Raw genomic sequence first — 21,211 nt, 5'->3', positions numbered from 1 at the left:
TAAATTGTATTGACTATAAATTAAATATTACTATAAATACGTTATTTAATTATTATAATCAAAATATTATACATTATGCATTTAAAAATTATCTATAGGTATGCAAAGAAAAAATTTAAAATACAGAAATATGTTGTGCATGTCAAAAATGGTAAAATATGCAAATATGTGCAAAATAAAATTTTGTTTTTTTATTTTTGACTATAATTCAAATCGTAAAAAACAAACAAATGTAAATAAATCCGGGCCCTATTGCCGCTACTTATAAGCTATACCTATCAAAATACATAATGGTTTTAACTTTAATTTTAATTTTCTTTTTTTTGGGGGGGGGGGGGGGGGGTTCCGGCCTTTAAGATAATCTCATAAAACAAATTTCCTTCCACCTTATTCTATTTTCAGCTACTTCTCTCCGGTTTGCTCTTGGGTCTACTTCTTTTACTTCTCTCTCCACAGTCTTCCCATCTGAGGCGTGGTCTTTTTCCTTTCGGTTCCTCTTTTATTGCTGTGTTTATCATAGCATCTTTTTTCCTCCAAGCGTGACCTGCCCACATCAGTCTTCTTTTTGTGACTTCCCTTGAAATAATTGGTCTTTGGAAGTTTGGAACAAGTTATATACTTCCTCATTGGTTCGAATTCTCCATTCTTTGGTTCCTGTGTCGAGACAAGGTCCATATAGATTCGTCTTAAAACTTTTCTTTCAAATGTGTCCAATCTTATTTCCTCTCTTTCTTGAAACCCATGTTTTTGACCCATATAGGAGACAGGACGTATTAATGTCATATATATTTTTATTTTTAAATTTAGAGATATTGATCTAGATTTTAGCAGGGTTCCCAAACCAAAATAGCAGTTGTTGGCCAGTTGTATTCTTTTTGAAATCATTTTAATTATATATGTATATATTTTATGATTTATATGTGAAATGTGGATATTATGTTGAATTGAGACGAGTATTCTAGACGTCGATATCCCTATATTGGTTAGGTAAATCGAGTAGGCAATCGTGTTTTATTTTTGACTGACAATCATTTTAAACTTTAAATTGATTTTTGGTAAAAAATTGGATCTAGTTGGACCTCAAGAAGATGTCACACCCGAATTGTTGTCTCTGTCTTATAAACGTATAACATGGGAAATATTCGTATTCGTTCAGTAGAACCAATTTTGTGCGTTTAGCTTAAATATGAGTATGCATAACATAATAAATATTAAAAATTTTCATAACTCGCTTAAAAATTAAAATACCGCAAAGAATCAACGAAAGAATACAAATAATGTTTTTACCATTAAGTTTGATATTATAGGTCATTTTACTCCAATATAAAATCAAACTTTGTTAAAAATAAATTGTAGACTTATTTTAACTTATTATTTATTATTCTTAAGTTTTCTGTGCATTTACAAACCTCTTATGTATAAGTTGTAGTAAACTTAAGGAAATGTCTTAAACAGTTAAGTCGTTTTACAATAGATAAGATATACAGCCATATAGGTAAAGATACTAGATAGGTATAGTATATCTAATACAAATATTTTAATAGGTATGGTTTCAGCTAATAATTCATGTTTTAATATAATTAAATAAAACAATCCTTCCAAACTCCAGTGGAGAGAGGCTGAATAAATCCTAGAAAAAAATCACTTTCTAATGGTTTTGTTAATATACAGGGTGATTATTTTATCAAAAAAACATTCATAATTTCATTTTTTTCCAACATTTTAGATATTATTATATTAGATATACATTATTCATGATTAAATAAAAAAAAATGGGATGAACATGCTTGGTGAATAACTTGGTGTATATATGTCTATTACACACTTATTTGTATTTTAAGTATGAATAACTTAACAATGTTTTATTATTATAGTAAATAAAATTTTATATTAGGATAAAATAAATGTAGTTTAGAAAGTGTACTTGACCTAAAAAATTATTTACGTCTGAATCATCGTTTATACTGTATAGGTAGTACATTATTATGCCAATTTTATACATAATTAGGTATATCGTATATGACTATATCAGAGAAATTTTATATTTTCGGATTTTTTGTTGTCAACTTTTTTTAAAACGGACTTTTTGACTGATTACTGGAAAAAAAAATTTATTCAACTTGGTAAAACTATTTAACTGATTCTCAAATGAGATTCGATTTGAATACATCCAATGACTTTTAGGCTTTAGCCTTTAGGGTGCCTACCTATCAATGCATCATGCTTATTTATTATCATACAGTATGATAATAGGCGCAAATATAGGGAATTACATTGGCACAGTGGCGTAGTTATGATTTTGTTCTGGGGGGGATATATAATTTATTGGTTAAACATAAAGTGGGGGGCTCAATAAGTCAATGATTTAAACATTAAAAAAAAAGGCTCTGGGGGGATCTATCCCCATATCCCTCCCCATAACTACTGCACTGCATTGGCAGGGGCTTAAGCCTTTTAATATATTCAACAAAAACTCCCCACATCTTCTCCACATCAAATAAAAATATATTTTTTTTATTTATTAGCTTCTAGTATAAAATTATTACTCAATGCACATATTATATTTATTATTAACTAGATAATAAGTAATTACAGTATTAAATTTATTCTCCTGCTGAATTTGACAAAGTCATTTAATACTGATATTATTTTATTATTTATTATGATTTATATTGATACCGTATCAATATTAATATCCTTTTCAATATTAATTAACCCTAAACTCCTGAATCTTTCCTGGAGCATTGTTGATCTCATCCATGTTTTAAATCTCCTAACACACGGGCGTTAATTCCACACGCAATATTATTACCGTGCGGTAAAGTCATAATGTACTGTTTTCGAAATATCGCACGATATAAATGTTCCCAATATTTCATAAATCAATTTACTCTATACAGTAGAACCTCATTAATCCGGACAGCCGTTTATAATACGTAAATTACGTTAGTTTATGTCGTAGATTAAAATAAACAAGAAAACGAGTGCTATTGGCGATTTCGCGTTATGAGCAACGAGGTAACCGTCCGCGGTCGGCGAGATTAGTCGGAGCGGCTGATCGCTGATAACTCTCGCCGACCGCGGACGATTACCCCGTTGCTCATAATTCGAAATCGCCAATAATATCCAAATAAATAATTTTTAGGTTAAATATTGTAAGACATACATATGTATTTATATTCAGTTTGAAACTTGTATAATAAAATATCCAATACATTTTTTTTTAAATTTATAATTTATGATTTTTGGTTATTTTGTTTAATACGGATTTTCATTAATGTGGACAACCTAGAGCCCCAAATAGTCCGGATTAATGAGGTTCTACTGTAATTAAAAATTAAAATTAAAATGTAAAAAAAAAATAAATGTTTACAGTCATATGGAGCAAGCAGTCGAAAACAACATTTGATTATTAATAAGTTCATTCAATTTTAATATAAGAGTAAATATTGGGGGGGGGGCTTAGCCCCCCAAGCCCCACCCTATTTGCGCCTATGAATTCATACTCTGCATTTAATGAAAATAGAATATAATATTAAATAGGTACAAACTTGTTCATACCATTTGTATCAGCAAGTCCTGGTATCCTTTTGGCATAGTCCACCACTAATCATGATAACCTGAATATTCTAATATAAAACATTAAACTTGTGTTTCCTAATTAAAAACTTATAAAATACAAATATAAGTAATAATAATTAATAGGTTATACCTTATACTAAACTAAAATAATAATAATATAAAAGAGTGGAACTAACTTCAAGACAATGTGGTTATTGGTTTCTATAGAAACCACAAAACTATAAATGCATAAACATTACTATTTAGGTACTTGAAGTAAAAATGTACCGTAAAAAAAATGTCTGAACCCAATAGAGCACCAGTGGATTTCTTCATAAAAGTAATAAACAATAATAATAATTAAGAGTTAAGTTAAAAATTATAACAGTATACTAATCGAATTGTATAATATATTAATATTACAGATGCATAGTGCATTGATGGCTAAAAACTATAGTACTGCATTGAATTACTGCAATACAAGTAAAATACAAAACCGTAAAAATTTACATATTTGAATGTTGTTTTACATTATTTGTTTATAGTTTTGAGTTATGAACAAACAAATGAGACAATGATGACATTTCATGAACTACTTACAAAAAAAATAGACATGAGTGAGTACAGAGTAACTCTACATTACACCTATCTGTTAAAAATGTTTATAAATATTCAGTGCACAACAGTAAATTGCAATTTAATACACACAAATAAAATCTTTCATTTTTTTATATGGAACAGTAATATAGTAACTTATTAACAATTTACTGTTGAAATATACAATCATAATTTATTATTAAAAAAATTTCCAACAGTTATTTTTAATTTTTAAATAAATTGAATAATTTTCTTCAAAATTTTGAATTTGAAATAAAGCTCGTGTGTAAATTTGCTTTTGTTCTTTTTAATTATTTTTAAAAGAAATTGTTGATACTTTCAGAAGATTTTAGTTATGTAATTAAAATTTAATTTGTTTTTTACAATATGTGAAAATGTGCTGAGTAAAATGTAGACAACAAATTTTACTGTTATAACCACTATAAATTACAAAACATATCTAAATATTTTATTGTAATTCATAGTGGATGAGGAATCAGATAGTACAGATACCAGCTGCAGTGAGTCTAGCTTATCGGAAAGAGAATGATCTGATGCGAAAAAATAACAAATTTAGTATTTAAATCTAATTATATTACACACACAATCAATTTATTTACATTTCAACTATTTATACAAATAAATCTGTAAATATTCATTTTAACTATTAAAAAACTTAATAACTAGTTTATGAAATAAATATACTAATTATTTTAGGTTTTTAATGAAAATATGACATTACATTTGTATACAAATATCAATTTAGACAAATTAAGAAACATAGTTATTATTCAAATTTTCATGTCTTTTTAAATGTTACAAGGATGTTGACGAGTCATTAAAAAGGTAAAACTTACAAATGTGTTAAAAAATAAAAGTTAAATGATTAAAATAATTGTTTTGCTCTCATTCACAAATTGGTATTTAGTTATTTTTTTAAATTAAATTAAATTGGCAACAAACCATCCTTTAAAACAAAACCTTCAAAATATCCACACCCTGTATCATGAAAAAAAGAGAACAAAAATTATTGTAAGCTTTACATTATATTAAACACATAAACATAAATGCAAATACACACATACACACAAACATACACATAAACTCACTTTTACACACATAATATAACATAAACATATCGGTATTACATATCATATAAATGTAAAAGTTGTAATAAAATAAAGTCTGCATTATTTGAAAAATAAAAAAATTAAACACTCTTTAACAATGTTTAAAATATAAATGTAAATACTTTACAATTTATTCTGTTTTTCTATATACATTATTTATGTAGTAAATTATGTGCAGATTTATTTATTTTGAATGTAAACAAACAACTATTGTGTATGAAGCAGCAGTCTTGGAGTTTGCTTGTAGTTGTACTAACTTATATAAAATATTTTATAAGGAACAAAAAAAAAAAAATAATAATAATAATAATTTTAATTATAAAATACAAATAAAAAAGAAGAGAGATTTATTTATAATAAAGGAACTATTTTATACAATATTAGTACCTAGATATAAATTATTAAACAATCTTACAACCATAGCCAAATGAAAACAACAAAATTAAACAACAATGACAGATAAAATCTATAGTTGTTATACTATTTAAATTTTAAATTTTAATAATGTAGTCTTAAGTATGAATTTATAATATTCATATACAGGGCCGGTCCCTTTGTCCTAACCCAATTTTCTAATATGATAAATTATAAGAATAATTCAATTTAGTCAATGAACGATGTGATTTTTAATTTCTTTAATTGTTTATATTTATTTTATTTACAATATTAGGCTTTTTAGATTTTTTTTTTTTTTATAGTTAAATACATATCAGGACTTAAGGTACAAATAAATAATAATTTAAATCATTTGGAACTAAACTTTATTTGTTCCATAACTAACTATAATTTTTCTGTACATATTTAATTTAATTGATAAGTACCTATATTATAATATATTTTATTAAGACCAATAAGTCCAAAGTTCCTATCAACTACCATAACATTCATAACTAATAGCTTGATATATGATATCAATAAACTATTATTATTATTGTTATAACTTAGAAGTGCATGTATAAAACATTAATCATTTACAGTATTTCAGCATGAAACTCATTTTTACAAGAAATTATTAAAATGTAAAAAAGCATTTTAATAAATATATTTTTTTGAATTTGGAGGCCTTTTGTAAGTGACACCCTGGACAAGTCCTTGCATCGCCCATAGCTTCTGTTGGCCGGCCCTGCTTATATAATTTCTAAACATTATACAATAATATGTTTGCTATAATATTTTTCAATACCTGTGTCATTAATTTTGTTCATATAGACATTTTAAAACCTTAAACATATTTATATTTATACATTTTTAAAAATAAAATACAGCACATTTACAGATTAAATTAAATTAAGGTTAAATATAACATGGCAACAATAATAAAACGAGTCCAAAGGAGCGATAATGCAATTTTGTTTAACAGTTACTAAGCTACAATTTATAAATAATGTATAATTAAGAACATAAGAAAAACAGTATTTTTATTAATATAATTTTAGTTTTGTTATGTATCAATAGTCTATTGGTATTTTATTAAATAAAAAATACAATTTTTAATTATATTTAAGTCATACAATTTAAAAATATTAAAAATATTCAGTAATTTGTTGTAGAAAACCATATTTAGTTTATGCTAAAAAAAAAAACCTCCACCCTTCTCAAAAAATAAGGGGTGCTCGATAAAATAGATCTTTTATTCATTTTGTTAATTAATAAATTCAATTTAACAAATTATATAAATTGAAACTAATTTGGGTAATTTAAATAAAAATATTATATATATAAAACTGCTAGTGGCATAGATAACAAAATTTTAGGTTTATTTTAACTATGAAAAGAAGAATATATAGGTATATTTATATTTTATTATTCATGTTGATTACTCGAGGTACCTTTTATAACAATAATTATTATAATATCAAAACTAAATTTTCTGCTAACGTAATTATATTTATTGTAACTAAAAATAAAACTTTCAATAGTTACGGGGTAATAAAGAAATTTAGGACGTGAAAGTATTGTTATTAAGTAATTATTTTTAGCTTAAACATTTAGACTATGAGTTGTTACAATTATAAAATATTCCTATAAACTCGTTTATTAAATACAAATAAAAACTTATTTTTGACTAATACTATATACAATATACAATATATTATACTCAATGAATACCACCTTAAGATTATTGGCACATTTTTTTTTTTATAAGAGTGGATAATTTGAGGTAGAAGAATATAGCAATATTATTAACTATAATGGTATTATTTTAAAATACACTTAGAAATGGAAAAAATCAATTTTAATAAATTATTTTGATGTATTCCAAACATCACGTATGGCACAAATATGAAAATTCATGATAAATATTGACAACCAAAATGGTAAAATGATATTACTTTGTCTTTAGACAGGTAAACAACAGGACTACAAATATCTCAAATAACTGAAAATTAAATTTTATTTATCAAAATGTATTTAATAATATTGCATAAATCAGTAAAATTTAATTCCTACAAAATTGATTTTTTCCAGTTCGCAGAATATAAGTATCTAAATTTTCTTTTAATGTAGTCTCTGGATTGTTTAAAACAATTAATGCGAAATAGTGAAATACATACTTAGATATATTTAAGTAATAAATGATTCTGCTATTGGAGAATACCCCCTCCCCCATAATATTTTGTATATAATTATACCATGCCATAATGTCAACAAGGTGATGTAACCTTTCTATAATTATAGAAAATATCGTTGCTGAACATGGAAAACATAATATATATAAGTTAGTTTTGGCTTAGTTAAAAAAAAAACACTGTTAGGATGGGGGAGAGGTTGGTTCTATAGGTACTCAATTACTTCTGCTGTACATCAACAACTTATTAAAGAATTTACAAAGTTACTTAAATAGTCGACTTACATAAAAGGAAACACAAATGTCTTCTGCAGAAGCTAGGTTGCTGATGTATATTATGTTATAGTACAAATAAAATATTTTATGGTGCTAACGTTGTTACTGCTGTTCCATTATACTGGCGACATTGCCATGTAATTCGTTCCATTACACACGATGCTGATAATCTAGCTTCAGCATCATGATCCCAACATTCTTCCATTGTATCACATAAAGCTATTAAACCCTAAAAATAATTTTCACAATAGCATATATTAATAGACGCAATATTAAAAAATTATTTTTTAATGATTTTCTTACTGGATGTGACTTCCAACTATCTTTAAAAGCGGGTCTTAGTTTTTTATGTACTACACATTCTTGCATGTCTTCTAACGATGGATGTTGTCCAACTTCTTCTTCAAAAGGTAACCTATAATCTGGTATAGCTCCTTGTTGTGCTGTGCATCTAGTTGCTAATTCCCATAATACCAAACCACATGCATACATGTCAATTCTTAAAAACGCATCTCTAGAAAAATTGATCGCTCCTTCTAATACTTCTGGTGCCATATATCTTCTTGTGCCAACCTAAATAATTAATAAAAATGTATTTTATTCTTTATTGTTGAAGATAATGAATAATAAGTATTTACCTGACCGTGTGTATCACCACACGACTTTCCAGGTTGAAAAACTAAAGCAAGACCAAAATCAGCAATACACGCAGTTAAATCATGTTTTAGTAGAACATTGTTGCTTTTAAAATCTCTATGAGCAATGGCCGGTTTATATTGATCTGAACGTTCTGATGGTATTTCTTCGTGTAAATGCATCAAACCTCTGAAACAGAAGTGATTAAAAAACTTGAAAATACTAAGCAAATGGTTTAATATTTTTACCTTGCCATAGATTGAGCAATATGACAGAGCTGATCCCAAGTTAATATATTAGATTTTAAGTAGTCACATAATGATCCATATTCATGGTAAGCAGTAATCAACCAATATTCATTCTTGGCACCTTCAATAACACTAGCATGTTTTTCAGCCCCAATGAAAGATAGTATATTGTCATGTTGCATGTGTGGTAATTGATAAATGTCTTGTTCTACTAACCATGAATTTTTATCCTTGAATAAAAATAATAATACACACAAATTAAGTATATATATATTATATATAAATAAATATAAAATGTTACTTGAGGAGGGAATATTTTAACAGCTACTGTATCTTTCTTATGAAGAGCTTTCCATACTGCACCATAACGACCCCTTGCCTTTACTTCAACTAATTGTATTGGGCGATTGCTGAGTATAGGAGAACAATTCCCTAAGTGAGAGCTATCTGATGAAGGAACCTAAATCCACATAAAATAATTTGTAAAATAAAAAACTAAACAAAAATAAATCAAACAATTTATGTAATGTATATCATTAGCTTAACTCACCCACTAAAGATTTAAATTCCAAAGTAAAGATAAAAAAGAAAAAAAACAATTGTAAATTACAATATATTTTTTTTTGTTATAAATTAATTGAGGAATAGGAATAATTATACAAAAAATATAAATGAATTGATTATTGAATAGTTAATACAATAATATCTACAATGTTGTTACTAATGAAATACTCTTAAGTTTGAAAACAATTTTGAATTATAGATTCTAAGCAGAATGAGGAGTATATTGTTTTTACAATGATGTTTTTTTCTGTTAAGTGAATCTAATTGGTACTTGGAAGAGAGGGGGTCAAACAATTTATAGTATTATCGGCAAAAATAAATTAAAGAAAAAAACAAGAATAATAACATAAATCCAATTTAGTTTTTTTTTTGTGTAATTTTATGTAATTTTATTTAAGATACAATTTTTAAAATATTTCTCCTTTTTTTGAGCTTTGATAAATTTTTTTTTCTTTAACTGTTGATAAAAAATTATTTTCTGGGTCAAAATTTTTGAAAATTTTATACAAGATCTGCATAAGTTGTTTTTATAAATGTATAAGAATATTAAAAATACATAGGCACAATATTTTTATGTATGTATTTAAAATCAGAATTTTGATGAAATTCATAAAAATATCAAATAATTGTTTTTGTGGTTAGAAAACCATAAAAACTTGATATATAACAATGTTAATTATTATTTTATAATTTAAAAATTTAACTTATTATATTATTATTATAATAATTAAAAGCTAATAATATATTAAATACAGTATTTTTAGAAAAAGATTTTTTTCCACCTATTAATAATATTACCTACTGTAATACTAAAAGTAAAATAAATGATTTTAATACGCTAATCAAAAACTATATCACAAAATAAATATTCTTAGTGATATAGGCTGACAAAGCATCTCTGCCAAAAATTGTAAGCAATGATATACCCATGAATTCAAGTATAATACACGTATAATAGTGACTTCGTTTAAGGAAAAAAGCAGTTATTTATAATTATTAAAATTACAAAAATTATGATAGCAGTTGTATTAATTATATTTATAAGATCATTAATTCTTACAAAAGAAAAAAAAATTAATTACAATTTATTTACTTACATGAGAAAATTGAGGTATTTTTCTTCTTTTATAAACCCAATAAACAAACAAAAACATACTTGCTACAGCTACCAAAGGTATGGTAGAAAACACTATAGTATGTATTAATTCATTATCATCACGTATTGGTTTTGCAGCTAAAATAGAAAAAATACATATATTGTTAAATTGTTTGTATTAATGATATAAATTTATTATTTACATGTTGTTTCTATTCGAGGAGTTGTTGGAATAGGGTCCCATAAAATTTCAGAATTACAATAATCTCCTTCACAACAACAAAACATTATGCCATTAGATTTGATATCATCTTTTTTTTCTTTGCATTGCTTTTGACCTTGGCATTCAACATTGTTTAAAAAACAACCCTAAAATTTTTTTATTACAATTAAAATATGATTAACTTAAATACAATTCTATACAAATTAAGTTATAATACCTTAAGTTTAATTTCTAATTTATTTGTTTTAGTATCATTTGTCCAAACAGCATAACAATATGATGGCTTATCATTTTCTCCGGCTTTACAGTTCTGGATAGCACTAGTACAATTTTTTTCATTTTTATAAAGGTCACAATTAGTTTGGTTGTAATAATGGCATTTAGTTTCATCGTATTTTTTGCGGCTAGCACAACTACATGTAGTTACAAGGAATAAAATACTAATTATCCATATCCATAATTTTTGTTCCATTGTTTCCTTCAATTATTTTTAGTAGTGGTTTTTCAATTTACTTTCACTTGAAAATTGTAAACTCCATTTTCTGAAAACATATAATTAAAAAATTAAATAAAAAGATATAATTGTTAGTTTAAAATAAACATAAATTTGTACAAAAATAATATTTAACTTGCTACATAGATTTTATATAGTATAAAGATGTCTCAGATATTTGGATTTCACTAAGTAGATCAACTAGACCAACATATAAAAATAATATTATTTATATTCTGTTCCAATACTAGTAAGCTATCTATGTATAAGAATTTTATTTAAATTAATGACATGACAAAAACATTGATTTAGTAATTTTAACTATAGAAAATTTAATGTACAAGAGTTGTAAAGAAGATTTTAGGTAATCAGGACAGTGTCTAGTCCAGGGGCGTAACTAAGGGGGGTGGGTGATTTAGGTGATATATCAACCCTTAAAAATCTTTTTTCTCACATTAAATATTCATGGTACAATATACATATTATTATTATAATATCATATTAATTACATTTATAATATACATATTGTACATATATATGGCGTACACATTGCAAAATATTACAATTTTTTTTTTAATAATCAGTCATCATTCCTTTGTTTATTAATAAAATCATATTTTTATCAATATGTCTATAATTAGGGAAATTAACTTGCAGGTTAATGAAATAATTGACAAGCTAGCAAAAAAAGCAACTAAGAAAACCTGATATTTAATTATAATCATTAACTTTTGTTTTTTAAGTGCTATTAAAACTTAGTAAATACGCCAAATCCTCACTTAACGTCGAGGGGTTTGCAGAAAACACGACGATATAACTTATTTGTAACGGTTTATAAATAATTTACATCAATATATAAAACAAAAATTTGATGAACATAATATGTATTATAAGCGACGTTATATTGAAGCAATGCTAAACAAAACACAAGTACTTAAACTTTTACGGCGAAATAACGAAACAACGCTAAAGGAGGCAACGTTAAACGAGGACTTACTGTATGTTCTTCTAGTTATTGATGAAAAATATACAAAACACCCTTCAAAATAAGGTCCTAGTTATACCACTGATCCAGTCCCTTCAAGTATGGACTTTGGATTAACAAGATCACTGTATAACTATGAAAAATGAACGGTTTTTTAAAAAATGTTCAATATAGATGACAAATTTGTATTCTCATCAAAAATTAATTATGTATGTAGATATATTATTATCACAGTTTGGAATTTTAAATTTAATGTATTAAAAATAATATTACCTATATTGTATTTGAATTACAGTCATTCAAATGACAAGGAATCAATATAATTATTAATTATATTTAAGTAACAAGGAGTGAGAATATATACAGAAATTTGGAAAATTTTTAATGAAAAATAAATAAAGGGTTTTGAGAAAATCTATGAAAGATTGTAAAATTTGAAAATTGATTAAGGAATTAGTTAGCCTAATAGGAATTTAAAAATGTATAGTTGAAAGTAGTTCAGAAATAATTGAGATGAAAAATGAGATGAAGTGTAATATATAATGAGTAATAAAAGTGCCTTCGGCATCTTGAACTTAGCACAGTACCTAATTATAAATATATTGTGAATCTAATTTTTAGATATAACTACTATGTGGACAGTGGACAAATTTATTCATCCGTCTCTCTAAAATACATTCAAAGTTTCTACCTGTTTTTCTTGAAACACTGTTCTTATTTGATTTCTATCTTTTCAATAAGTTATGTTTAATATTAAACACTTTTTCACTCTTATTAATTTATTTTTTCGTCTATATGTACTTAATATACTTTAAATGATCTGCTAGTCAACATGTTATTGATTAGTTGAATGTTATTATGCAGTGTATATTGTGCTAAGGAAATATAAAAGAATATAATATCAATATGAAGTGGCTAATGCATCAAAAAAGACAATAGAAGTTTTAATATTGTTCTGAAAGTTTACTTTGATATGAATAGTCGGTCGGTGCAGTTTCAGTTAAGTCTTAACTCAGCTTCTTTCATCGGAACAGTATAAAGTACAATAAAACTAATTTGGTTATAGATTATTTTCTCCAAAAGCTTATGATAAATAGTGGGTAAATATTGGGCAAAAGTTTTCCTGGCGATGGTTTGATTTTTTGAGTTCTAGTATAGCAATTATTTAAACTACTGAAGGACTCTAATTATGTAAAATTTAAACCTAACCCCATTTTCTGGTATCTGAACCACAGTTTATTAAGAACTCCAGGTGCATACCATGTAGTCCTGCGGCCTTTTTGGGTTTTAATTAAATTGTTTAGTTTCTGAAAACTTTTTCACTAAAAAGCCTGAAATCAAACATTGACATTGTAATATCCTATGATTTCTTCTTGGGTTCAGGAGGTTATCTACCGCTTCATCAATCTCGTTAATTAAACAACGGACTCATGCAAGGATCGGTATAAGCACCTATACTGAGTCCAACAACTAATTCTATTAAATTTACATACGCTGATGATATAGTCATTACAACCAACACAACATAATATAGTATACAATAGAACCTTGATTATCCAAAATAATTAATAGAGCACATATAGTTCGAATATTAGAAATTAAAAAATAATTTTTTTTTAAAAACATACTATTATTTATTACATATATATTATAATTAGGACAATTAGGAAATGTAATAAATATATTAGAATTTAATTGTAAACATTTAGAAATATATAATCATTAATCACCAAGTACATAAAAAAATATATTTATGATAATATTTTGACAAAATTATCCATTTTCATTTAATGACAAATTGCGACGCTTTTATCTAAAAAATATTTATAGATATACATGTATATAATGTATAAATAATAAATTAAGATAATGATAAAATCAGTTGCCTGCCGGCCACGGGTGTACAAGTGCTTCAAGCTTCAACGAGTATGTATTAACGTTCGGATACACTAATTTTGTAGCTAGGATAGTATAGAGCAGGGGTCATCAAATGGCGGCCCGTGGATGAATTTTAACCGGCCCGCAGACAAGGAGAGAAAAAGCCAATAATTTAATATGTAACCTAACCTAATCAGCATACTATAATAAATATTATGTATTCAAATTTTTATGGCCCTCAAACATTTTCTGAATTCTTAATGTGGCCCACGAAAAGTATTAATTGGTGACCCCTAGTATAGAGGGTTCGTATAACAGATATTCGGATAATCAAAGTTCTACTATACACACGATGTAGAGAAAATCTTCTCTACATTGTGAGAAATGAGTATATGTTACAATAGTTTATTATTGCATGTAATCACAAAACTATACACTAAATAAATAATTATTATTTAAAATGTCATTAAATATTATAATTCAAAATGCTCTGCAATGATAACCACAAATTGTCAGAAGCAACTAACGAATAACTATTATCATATAATAATGTTATTATATACAATAATAGCTCTTATTATATCTACATATTATGATCTTATCTATGTAAATTATCCTCTCAGCTAAGACGACACACTACTGTCCGATATCGACACCGATCAGTCTCCCAGTATCTGTATCCAACTGTGGAAAGACGTAGATGACTTTATAATTATTCTTATGTAATTGATGTGTATATTTAAAGAAAGTACAAATATGTATCAACCATTTAGTGTTTCTGATATATTAGTAAGTTGTATGTTTTCCTAATATTAAATCATAAATAAAATACCATAGAACTTACTTTTTGTTTTGTTCATCAAGCACAAGAGGTCAGTAGTTGAATTAGGGTAAAGTATTCTATCATAATGTGAATATGTTTACATACATATTATACATAGGAAGGTAGTAAAATAGTATGTATGTATAATATATTAATATACAGTGTTGTAAAAGTCACGTATCATCATTAGAATCTCCTTGGCAAATCAATTTATTTAAATGCTGTATTTTACAATATAATTAATAAGTAAATTCTAATAATCGAATAGTAATTTTTTGGTTATATATTTTTTTAAATAGTTAAAATAAAATAAAATATATTGAATAAAAATCAATGAAATCACCTAGATATTAGCATATTATGATTAAACAGCATATTTTAAGTATTTCATTAATTTTACTAACATTATTAAAAACCTAACTTTAGCTTTAAGGTAATGTTAATGAGCAAAATAGACAAGTATACCATAGAGCGCAACAAATGTTAATATTATTAACGTCAGAAAATGTTAAAAATATCGGAATCCAAAAGCTCTGTGTTACAAATAATGAAGGTAATGTATATAAAAAAAAAATCAGTATTTTGAATTGTAATTATTTATCATTATGATCTCTGCTAAAAGTCCTACTATACTTCGATAATTACATATTTTTATGGTAAAAATTAAAATTAAAATTAGTTAAAAATGTAATTCGTTCATCGCTAACATAAGTAATTATTTAACTTGATAATTTTAAACTGTTTTTAAAAGTATGAAAAAATGACTAACTTCAAAGTTTAAAAAATTAAATTAATTGAAACTTATGTCATTCAATTATAATATTCTTACTAATAACTGTAAAAACCACATTTAAATATATTTGAAACGGGCATACTATGAGTGACAGAGACTATGGGAAAAATAGATAAGTGCCGGTATTTCTATGTCAGAATAACCGAATAAGACATAGTCAACCTAACCTGATATTGTTTTTTCTATTAAATATTCAAATATTCTTTGGTTAGTTGACAACACAAAAATATTTAAACGTATTAATAACAAAGTAAATACTGAACTTTTATACAAAATTAAATAGTTTCTACAATTGGTATACATCATATGGCTTGTTTCTTAATTAATTCCAATGTCAAAGTATCTCTTTTATAATAAGCGCTATATTTCTTCTTAAATTATACTTTTTCAGGACAAAATTTGTTTTGATCTACTTAAATTAAATTAAAGTTCTTATTGTAATCTTTGACTTGAAACTTTTTTTTTAATCTTGATATATTCAAAATAAGAAAAAAGCTTATTTCTAAATTGGTACGATCAAGTGAAATTGTTCCTGTTTTAATCATCATCATTCATCACACATGAAAATACCTTTTTATATAAATTAATTATCCTCACTGGGAATATGCTCGAATTATATGGGAAACACACAATTAGCTCCAATGATCAAATTGAAAATGTTCAATATGATTTTATGCATTTCATTTGCTTTAACTGTGATTTTTTTGACTATGAAAATATTTTAAATTTAAAGAAAAATAGACTTTAAATAAATAGAATTTCTATTTAAGTTATATAATAAACAAGATCAATGACTCCTATCTTTTATCCAATATCTATTTCAGAATAAATAATCATGAAATCAGAAACAAAAACTTATTTAACATTCATCATTATTTACAAAATTATATAGCTTCTTTACCGGTCAATATTTTAATTATCTTTTGGGAATAAAATTAATAACATAGAATTTTTAAATGTTAAATTACTTATTGCTTTTATTCTTATATTATTTATATTTATTCTTTTTTCATTATGTTAATTTAATTGTTTATCTTATATTGGCTTAATGGCTAAATTTAGATATATACATTTAGTTATTTAGTTTCTATCTCTATTGTAGTTATATGTTTTATCTCATATTAATTATCTTTAGAAAATACGATAAGTTTATATAATCTCTATTTCTATTGTATTTGATTCATATTGAAAATTGTATTTGGACTAACTATTTGTAATTTGAAAATAAAATAATAATTTATATGTGATTAAATAAACAGATACATATGTTTGACATGACTACAGTTATTAAATATTTTTATTAAAATGTTATTTTTATTTTTATTACTATTATATTTATGCTCTAAAAAAATAAAAATAAAAATTGTAAATTAAGCAAATATCATATTGTATTATTAAAATAAAATAAAAAGTAAGATTAACAGCATCAATCAGTATAGATTAAATTATAAGAATAAAGTTGTTCAAACTAAGACTTATGTATTATTGACTATTCTATATCTTAATATTATATTTAGAATAAATGTATTTTAAAGGAAAAATGCAACAAAAAACATTATGCAGAGTGCGCTATTTGCAAGGCATCTCAGACCTTTTTGAAATTAAATTTAGCCTAAAAGAAGGGATGCCCTTTCAACCACATTATTCAACCTGGCTCTTGAAAAATAATAAGGAGACACAAATTACGACCAAAGGATGAAGATAAGTAATGATTAAGTTTTAGTATATGCAGATGACATTATGGTAATAAGTAAAACCAAAAAGAATGTCATCAACGCGACATATAAGCTAATAAATGCATATAAATAAAAAAAAATTTAAGTACATGATCTTTTTAAGAAGACCACTAAATATAGATTCTATAGGAGCTTATAATTATAAATTAGAAAAAGTTGATAATTTTAAATACTTAACCTAAATAACAATAGCGAGAATATGCATACAGAAATAATAAACAAACGGATCATAAATAGAAATAGATGTTATTTTAGTATTAATTATTATTAAAAAAGAAACTTTTCTTAGATCTAAGCTATTATCAAGAAAAAAACAAAGATACAACCATAATTACTTAAAAACCTGTATAATACATATGCTCATCGCTCATGAAACTGAGTCATTAACCAAAGGTGACAATAGAAAACTTATCATATTCAAAAGAAAAGAAGTGTAACAAACCATATATGAGCCAATCATTAACTCAGAAATAAAGATATATGAAAGGAGGAGTAATGAAAATATAAAGAGACTATATAGTATATAATAGGTCAGATAGGTGTGTTAAAAAAAATAACGGGAATTTTTAAATTGCACGGATTTAGAGTCTGATTGTCAAATTTTTTTTTTATGATATTGATTACACATACCCCTAAAGTATGATAAAAGTTTCGGCTGTTTTCATTATTTATTTTGTCGGTGGCAGCTGCTGAAGTTAGATGTGTTTTTATGAGCTCAGCGATTTTTGTTAGTTAAAAAAAAATGGATCAACTAATTTGTATCAAATTTTGAGTAAAATAAAGTGTATGGAATGTTGACGAAGGCTTATGGTGACTCTGCTAAGAGTAAAACAAGAGTTTACGAGTGGTACAACTGTATAAGCGTTTCCAAAATGGCCATAAAAAAGGCTCAACAAGTGAGGTTAATTGTGGAAGTGATACTTTTCGATTTTAATGGCATAGTGCATCATGAATTCTTGTCACGAGGTCAACCGATTAATAAGAATGACCTAAAAGTTCAACACTGTTTGCGTGAAGCAATCTGAAAAAAACGCCTGAATATGTTAAAAAAACAATTCATGATTTTTGCATTAAAATAATTCCTGTTATTTTTTTAACACACCTCGTACTCTCCTTTATTAGAAGAAAATGGCTAGAATGGTTTGGGCACACAAGAAGAATGGACAGGCACCAAATTAAAAAAATATTGGTCAACAGAATTAATAAAACACTCCTAGGACAATCCAAAACTCGATAGCGGATGTATATAGTTTTAAAAATTTATAAATAATAAATCAGGAAAGCAACTTTAGAGAGAGAGATTTCGATGGAAGCGCTCATACTAAATAGACCATTAAGGTAATGAAAAAAAAAAGAAATAATAATAATAATAATAAGAGAGTTCAGTTTTGTACAAGTAAAATTAAGGGCCGTTCTTACAATATTTGGTTAGTGCCTGATAACGCTAACCGGAAGAATTTATCATGTGTTAACCGATAGAATTCTACCAGTTAGTCTTAACCAGACATTGTAAGAACGACCTTAAGTATGTTGTTGAAAACCTTTAATTACTAAAATAGCCAATGATCATTCCAATCGCATACTTTTGCCGCTTTCACAGCTATAATCTAATAATGGAAGCAACAGTTGGAGGTATAGCCTCTAATAGTTGGGATGTATGATTTGACTAGTTTCCATTGAAAATAGTATGCAAATGAGCGAAAAAATTAATATTTTAATTTAAAATATTAATGATATCTACTAAGAAAAAACTAGAAATTATTTGATAAAATTGTTTTATTACTTTAAATATTATATTTAAAATGTAAGTAAAAACCGAGGTAAAAACTAATATAGCAATACAAATAAATTAAAATACCACAAACAATCTAGAATAAAAGGAAAACAGATACAGACCAATTAGTATAGTAAATTTCCTAATGGAAAATGTTTGTTTAATAATAAATTCACATAATAAATATTTATAGATATCTGTTCTTGACAAAAAACTAATGTATAAAAATAAAATATAGGTACATTAATATTTCAATTTGAAAGATATATTTTAAAAAATGAGCGAGTAAAATCAGATTTGAAATTTACACTTTTAACCTTTTTTAATCAATATAAAAATAAATAAACATATCAACCCATTATTATCATGTAGTAAATATTTTTAAATTTTGATTTTATTCAAAGATATCATATTTAAATATGACCTTTACATATGCTGCTATACTTGTACATACTTATATTTCAATTTGGTTGCATAAAACTTTATCTTTTTAATTTATCAATTTATTTTCTTTAAAATGTAAATTTTTTTATCAAATACCATTTATCATTAGACTAATAAATAATAACTTAAAATAGGTAAAGATTAGGTCATATAAAATTAACTTCATCATCTAAAAATCCAGTTTCATATTATCTATAATGGTTATTATGTTTTGTGTATATTGTCGCTCTTTGAATCGTATTTAATAGACCAGAATTTGTTTTTTGTATTTTGTAGTTTCGGAAAAAAAGTACATTTTTAACAAATATATTACTAAATATAGATAACCTATCTAGTTTAATAAAACTTAAAGTACATAGACTGTAGATAAGTTTTGAATTGCTATTTAAATCAAGGATTTTAAAATTTTTTTGAAAACAATTAACAGAAAGTGTACTATGTAACTATATAATATAATATAAATTTGTGAACATTTAGTGATTGACACTTTCTATTACAGACTTAATAGGTTAAATAAAAAAGTTTAAGGTTTAAAGGTTTAAATAAAAATAGTACTGACTCTTATTGACTTAAAATATTTTTAAATTATACCAATAACTGTAACTATATCCAATATATTTCATTATTGATATTAATATATTAGGGTGTTGATTTTTTACTAAAAGAATTCAGTTACAAGTTGAAATATAAAAATAAATATAAATAAAATAAATTGCAAATAAAATTTGAATTGAAATTTGACTTAACTTAAGTAGACTTCTGCTGATATATCTTATATAATGAACATTTAAGTTCTAGTTAAATAATTGATAAGATAAACTCTATTACCTAATAATCATAATATTAATCAGAATATAAATTTAGTACTTACTTGAACTTTAAATAATAAAACCGAACAATATTAGCGTTATTTCGTTGATAAACATAAATGAGAAATAAATAGATTTTAGGCAAAAAAAATTTTGATAATATCATAATAGGCATGTAATATTTGATTGTTAACTTTAAAAGGGAAACTTAAACAATAAATTTAACATAGTAGGAACTTAATAGTAGTACTCGGAAATGTCTTATATATAATTTTTAAATAATTATAGTAAATTAAGTATTTTATTGCTTATAGACACTGGAGATTAAACATTATATTTTTACTCACCGAGATTACATATAATGAAATTTTGACGATCTTATTGCACGTAGACGATTACAAACTCTCATCTGAGTCGGCATCATACGCAACTCGAGACGTATTAACGCGTATTAAAGTGGTTAATTAAAAGGAATTAAGGAAACCCAAAACACACATGAATTACAAACAAATATGCGATAAAAATATTAAAAACAAGAATTTTTAGTGATTTTTTCACAACAAAAACAATATGGAC

At 25.2% G+C, this 21,211-nt stretch overlaps 2 protein-coding genes and 1 long non-coding RNA gene across 7 annotated transcripts in view; 1 reads left to right on the top strand and 2 right to left on the bottom strand.

The window, feature by feature from the left end:
- The window catches only part of LOC114126554 (uncharacterized), a 16,279-nt gene extending 12,390 nt beyond the window's left edge, over positions 1–3,889 (bottom strand). The window contains exons 1-2 of one of the 3 annotated variants that reach the window (XR_003592602.2): positions 3,759–3,889; positions 3,562–3,629 (exon numbers count right to left, since the gene is read on the bottom strand). This is a non-coding gene — a long non-coding RNA (uncharacterized LOC114126554). The other 2 variants (XR_007604728.1, XR_003592601.2) reach the window with 2 other exon arrangements.
- LOC126550647 (uncharacterized) lies at positions 3,777–6,160 on the top strand. 2 transcript variants are annotated; one of them, XR_007604727.1, is made up of 5 exons: positions 3,777–3,901; positions 3,987–4,044; positions 4,107–4,178; positions 4,644–4,805; positions 4,876–5,004. XR_007604727.1 is itself a non-coding variant. In XM_050202572.1 (4 exons), exons 1-4 carry the CDS (start codon positions 3,860–3,862, stop codon positions 4,706–4,708), a joined length of 237 nt encoding a protein of 78 aa, XP_050058529.1. In that variant the 5' UTR covers positions 3,777–3,859; the 3' UTR covers positions 4,709–6,160. The 2 variants fall into 2 exon arrangements, 1 of the variants encoding a protein (XP_050058529.1); XM_050202572.1 differs by having other exon boundaries at positions 4,644–6,160.
- Positions 5,583–21,211, bottom strand: LOC114126531 (activin receptor type-2B-like). Of its 2 annotated transcripts, XR_007604726.1 has the most exons (10): positions 20,983–21,211; positions 11,118–11,442; positions 10,881–11,046; positions 10,679–10,815; positions 9,319–9,477; positions 9,018–9,247; positions 8,772–8,958; positions 8,437–8,706; positions 8,143–8,362; positions 5,583–6,426 (listed from the first exon to the last, which is right to left on the bottom strand). XR_007604726.1 is itself a non-coding variant. In XM_027990503.2 (9 exons), the coding sequence occupies exons 2-9, from the start codon at positions 11,370–11,372 to the stop codon at positions 8,219–8,221; spliced, it is 1,548 nt and encodes a 515-aa protein (XP_027846304.1). In that variant the 5' UTR covers positions 11,373–11,442; positions 20,983–21,211; the 3' UTR covers positions 5,583–8,218. The 2 variants fall into 2 exon arrangements, 1 of the variants encoding a protein (XP_027846304.1); XM_027990503.2 differs by having other exon boundaries at positions 5,583–8,362.

This window comes from Aphis gossypii, chromosome 3 (genome assembly GCF_020184175.1).
Source record: "Aphis gossypii isolate Hap1 chromosome 3, ASM2018417v2, whole genome shotgun sequence".
Classification (NCBI taxonomy): Eukaryota; Metazoa; Arthropoda; class Insecta; order Hemiptera; family Aphididae; genus Aphis; species Aphis gossypii.
This window is presented reverse-complemented; position numbering and strand designations above follow the sequence as displayed.